Here is a 5,540-nt window from a genome sequence, read left to right as displayed (position 1 = left end):
TGAGTTGTGTTTGTGAAGCCTCCTATTTTTCTTTTCCTCTGAATCCATTTCACCAATTTGATGAAGTCTTTTTTAATAGTTTCCCAATGCATTCTATACAAGTAAATTGGGAAACTGTCCGGACTTGGAGCTTTTTCTGGTTGGAGGGCCCAGAAGGCTGCTTTGATTTCTTCTTCCTCTATCTCTCTGTTCAAGCTTTCATTTATATCAACGGTGATCTTATTTGGCAGATGTTGTAAAAGGTCTGCATAATCTTCTTCTTCTCCTTCTTCAGTTAGCAGCTCTTTATAGTGGTCTGAAGCTGCTTGTTTGATGTCTGCTTAATTGGTTTGTTGATTGCCTTTACTGTCTATAATGGAAGTTATGTTATTTCTGATTTTTCGAACAGTGGCTTGCTTATGGAAAAAAGCCGTGTTTCTATCCCCGCCCTTCAGCCATAGTTGTCTCGATTTAATCCGCCATTTTTGTTCCTCTTCTCTTTTAATGCTGTAAAGCTGGTTGTAGAGGTTTTCCTCCTGAATTTTATCTGCCTGTTGGTATTCTCGATTTTGTATTGTGTTTTGGAGTTCTTCTAGCTGAGCTTTTGTCTCTCTTTTCTTTATTTCTGGCTCTTTGTAATGGGTTTTTGCCCAGTCCTTCAGAGCATGTTTGACATTTTTGAGCTTACTCTCCCAAATGAAACTTGGAGAACCTTCCACGTGCTGTCTCCAGATTTGCTGAATGAGCTCTTTGGCTGCTGCATTATCATTCCAAAGGGGACTGTATTTGAAGGGGATAGGTCCCAGGGGGCAGTGGGATTCGAGAGTCAATGTGATAGGGTAATGGTCTGAGGCTGCAAAAGGTAAAATGGAGGCATAAACAGCAGAGAAAGTGGATAGAAGGGTAACATTCACCAATATTCGATCTAGTCTTTCCATGATATTGTTTCTCCCCAATCGCCAATTATTCTAGGTGTATTTGCAGTTCTTTGGAACTATATCTATAAGATCACCTTGCTGCATAATATTTTCCAGCTGATTTCTTGATGGGTCTGGGGAGAAGCTGCCTCCTCGTTTTTCATTGGAATGCAAGATGAGGTTAAAGTCTCCCCCCAAAATGATGTTGCTGTTGTCTTCTTCCTCTATATTTGTGCTGAGCAAATCCCAGCATTGCTCCTTATCTCTGTAATGATTCGGTACATAGACATTGTAAATAACTAGCTGTTGGCTATTTGAATTGTTCTTCAAGACAGTTTTTACCCAATGCTGGTCTATTGTTTCTGTTGTGCTGCTCCAGTTAGTTTGTTGCCAGAGCGTGGCAATTCCCCCAAAGGCTCCTCTAGACTCGCAAACACATCCTTTATACTGCTTGTGCTGTGCAATAATTCTGTTCATTTCTAGTTGTCCTTGCTTTGTTTCTTGGACTAATACAAAATCTGGCTTCTCTTGATTAATTAGGTCTCTAAGGGCATTTGCTTTGGAGGAATGCCCTAGTCCCCTGCTATTCCATGAGAGGACTTTCATCATTTCAAATGAGACTTGCGAGGAGTTGCTCTCCCTCCCTGGTCCTTGTTTACTAAATCCTTTTCTATTTGTCCTAAAATATAAGGTTCTATGGGGTTCTGTATTCCCATTGCTATATCTTTCTGTGCATTTTCATCCCTGTGTTGTTTTGTTGACTTCCTTCCAGGCTTATTTTGGTTGTCAAGAGTAGCACCATGTTCTTTGGAGTTACTTCTGGTGATTCTAGGAGGGGGAGGGTCGGGAGGGAGAGAGGAAGAGATGATCAGAGGGAGAGGGGATTCTAAAGGATCGGGTTGGATCACAGGAGTAGGAGTGTCTTCAGGAGGGGAGAGGATGTGGAAGGGGTTGGAAGAAGGAGAGGATGGAGGAGGGTCAGGATGGCGATCAGGATTAAGAGAAGGAAGGGCTGAAGAGAGGGGGAATGGGAGGAGCACTAGAAGAAGGACCTGCTTCAGGATTTGGTTTGGGGATAGGGGCAACTTTTTTTTTTACTGGTTCCCATTGCTCTTCTTGTGAAGTATTTTCTACATCTAGAGATTTAGGACAACGATTAGCAAAGTGGTTGTATTCGTGACATACCTTGCACTTGAAGGGAATCTGCTCGTAATCTAGTTGCTGAATGTGGGTCCAATCATCTACCTTGAGTTTGATGGCTTCTGGCAATCCTTTGCCCAGATCAACTTCTACACAAATGCGGGCACAGCCCTGCATATTATCCATAGGCTTGCTTCAATCAATGTATTTTCCTACAGCATTTCCAATAACACAAACTGATTCGTCCCCACAGTAGTGAAGGGGAAGGTGAGGGAGCTGAACCCAAATGGGAATAGCACTGGGAATATCCAACTCTGGATCAAAGTCCGGAGTCCATTTGTTGAGATATAATCCCCTTGTGTCCATGAAGTAGGGACCATTTCGAAAGATCAAATCCTTATCATCTTTTGTTTCAAAATGGAAAGTGAAGTAACCTTTCCCACGAAATCTAATGGAGATTTTTCCTTGAGTTTTGTCTGACCAGTTCCTTTCCACCCATCTCCGCACTATTTTTAGAGATGGTCAAAGCCCTGTAAATTGCCCAATGAGTCCTCTTTCTACTAGTGCGAGGGCAACCATGCGTGGCAAGGTTGGGGGTAAGGTAACTTCCTGCAAGCCATCAATTTTTTTCACAAATTTGGAGACTGAAGGACAAGGTCTTTGAGGCGGAAGAGATTTGACCAGAGAAGAGAAAGCCTGCTGAAGAGCGGCCTCCTCCGGTGGAGCCTCCAGAGGGGCCATGCCGAGGGGCTGAGACCGAGGCAGAGAACGCAGTCGGCTTGCAGAGGCGCGCGCGCAGGAGCTCACCAACGATGTAGAGATCCTTTTGAATTTTATACTATTTTTATTCATGAAAATTCCAATTGCTAAACCTTCATAACCAGCCTTCAATTACTCACCTAGTTTTATATTAATACCCATTAATATTTTAATTTTCCTAAGTTTAGACTTAGGAACTCCATTCAAAATATTAATTATTTTAATATCTCTCCAACTGGGTGGAATTTCCCCAAACCATTTCTGGGTCTTGGAGATCTTATGTGCCTTAGCCTCTCCACCAATTTTCATGGCTAGAGCACATTTGATGCTACCACAAATCAACAGTCCCTCTTAGTGAGGAATGTGCTCTAGTGATGGTCCACCACTGAAACATCACATTGATCTTTCCACACCGGTACCTGTGCTGATGCTTGGCCTAATGCCCAACATCCACTGCCCTACTATTTCCTATACTATTGCCCATGACACTACCACTTCCACTGCTACATCTGTACTGCAACTCCCTCTCAACATGTTGCCCATGTTGCCCCTATCATTGCCACTACTAACTACTGCACTGCAACTCAGTTACCGAGAAGTAAGTAATTGATCTTCCCAAATTCTGACATCCTTGTTAGTTCGGAAGCCTCCTGATGTTGAAACTACCTCTTCTGCTAATCTACGCTCCCTCTTCTCTGCTGCAAACACCTTTGTGCCTCTCGCACTACTGCAACCTCTACTACATTGCTAGAGTCTTCTACACTCTAGCACTACCTTGTCGCTCCGTCGCATTTTTCTTCTTCCTGACATCCGTCATCCTTCTACTGTCGTTAAGGGGCCTCGTAGCTAGATATGATCCAAGATTTTTTGCACCTCAAGGATCCTGCCCCTCGTATGTAGTCCCACTGACTACAACTTGATGTCTCCCCACCTCTTCTCTAGAGGTGCATGAGCACTCATGGCACAGTCGCCATCAGTCTCGACTTCTTTCCCTGTCTTATCTGAAGCGGTCTTGAAGCCAAAAGCCTCTCCCTTATGTAGTCCTTTTTGGTCTTGGAGATCTTATGTGCCTTAGCCTCTCCACCAATTTTCATCTCCAGAGCACATCTGATGCTACCACAAATCAACACCAAAATCTTTATTTTTCTTTCAACTTCCACTAACTATATTTGGGTGTTCAAAACACCAAATTTGAAATGTTTCATGCCCTTAAAATTTATCTCTTGGTGCATATGACTTGATATTCAAGATCAACTTATTAAGTATGGAGGGTTTTTGGCTCCACCGTAATTTAAATATTCTACTCCCTTAACCTTCAATCCTTGGGATTTATATGCCCAAAGCCTAGAACCATGCCTTACCACAAAAGGTCCTTGTACAGACAGCTTAGAGACCAAGATAACTTTACACTACCAAACCTTTACAAAACAAGCCCTTAGTGCAAATCCTGAGGATATGTCAGGTCATCAGCCATGTCACCCATTGATGTCATCACTGCCACATGGCAGTCTCTGAGTGGTGCTACGTGCAACCCAAATTCAGCACACTTGGCCACCCAAAAGGGCCATTTCCACTTGCCACGTGTCACATTACCGAGACATTACGTCATTTTTCCACCCACGTCAGTACCACATGTCACTTTATTACTAGGCCATGTTGTCTTTTTGTTGATTCATCACTAGCTTTCGACCACTCATCATAAGTATGGAGGAGGTCTTCGGACTATTTTTTTCATTCATTGGCTTTGTTAATAAAAAAATTGGCCAATGAAAAAATGTGGTTATGTGCCACACTTCTTGTGTCGGGTTAGTTGCAACAAGCGAAATACTTCACCTAGCTAGACATAAAGTCTGGATATCACCAGGTTCGAGTCAAAGAAAAAGATACCTGGAAAACCACCTTCAAAACTAAGCACAATTTGTATGATTGGTTAGTAATGAAATCTGGCCTATGTAATTCACCAATTATATTTATGAGGTTAATGAATGATATATTGCACCCATTTATAGATTTATTTGTTATTGTATATTTGGATGATATACTAGTATACAACGCTACTTGGGAGGAGCACATCACGCATTTGATGCACGTGTTGGATACATTAAAGAAGCACATATTGCTGACAAATTTCAACAAGTGTGAGTTTGAACAACAAACTTTTGTGTATCTAGGGTATGTGATAGGTGGAGAAGAGTTGAAGATAGATATATTTCCAAGATGGATGTCATCATGAAATAGACGGTGCCTACTAATGTTTCTGAGGTTAGGATTTTCGTTGGGGCAGTATTGTACCTGAGGAAATTCGTAGCCTCTATTTTAGCAATAGAAATTCCACTATGATGGTAAGTGGCAAGAGTTTCCAATGGGGAAGGGTCGGTAGAGAGCCCTTGAGGAGCTAAAGAAGAATATTGGTCAAGCACCAGTTTTGGAATTACCAAACTTGTAATAGTCCTTTGAAGTAGAGGCAAATGTGAGTGGGTATGCTATAGGAGCAATATTTATGCAGGGAGGAAGGCTTGTATGCTATCATTCTAAAGTATTTCATGAGGTAGTTCTTAACTACACTACCTACAAAAAGGAGCTCTATGCCCTGGTGCAAGTTGTGAAGAAGAGGAAGAATTGTCTAATGGGAAAGGAGATAATAATCCACACAGATCACCAACCACTACAGTACCTACAGGCTTAAGTAAGCTACAATTGACCAGGCATTACAAGTGGATGGGGTTTCTACAACAGTTTCATTTA

General features: G+C 42.1%; 1 protein-coding gene across 1 annotated transcript; it reads right to left on the bottom strand.

Moving 5' to 3' along the window:
• Positions 1–320: 320 nt before the first annotated feature.
• On the bottom strand, positions 321–917 carry LOC149151043 (uncharacterized). Its single transcript, XM_089443034.1, has one exon. It carries the CDS (start codon positions 915–917, stop codon positions 321–323), a length of 597 nt encoding a protein of 198 aa, XP_089299160.1.
• Positions 918–5,540: the final 4,623 nt, after the last annotated feature.

This window comes from Pinus tabuliformis, chromosome 9 (genome assembly GCF_031772625.1).
Source record: "Pinus tabuliformis cultivar Carrire ecotype Pingquan chromosome 9, CPIR1, whole genome shotgun sequence".
In the NCBI taxonomy this organism is placed as follows: domain Eukaryota; kingdom Viridiplantae; phylum Streptophyta; class Pinopsida; order Pinales; family Pinaceae; genus Pinus; species Pinus tabuliformis.
Note: the sequence above shows the minus strand (reverse complement) of the source record. Positions and strands in the feature narration are given on the sequence as shown.

Bases quoted from the DNA above. Each gene is read 5' to 3' on its own strand.
- LOC149151043 (XM_089443034.1), bottom strand. From the start codon at position 917: ATGGAAAGACTAGATCGAATATTGGTGAATGTTACCCTTCTATCCACT.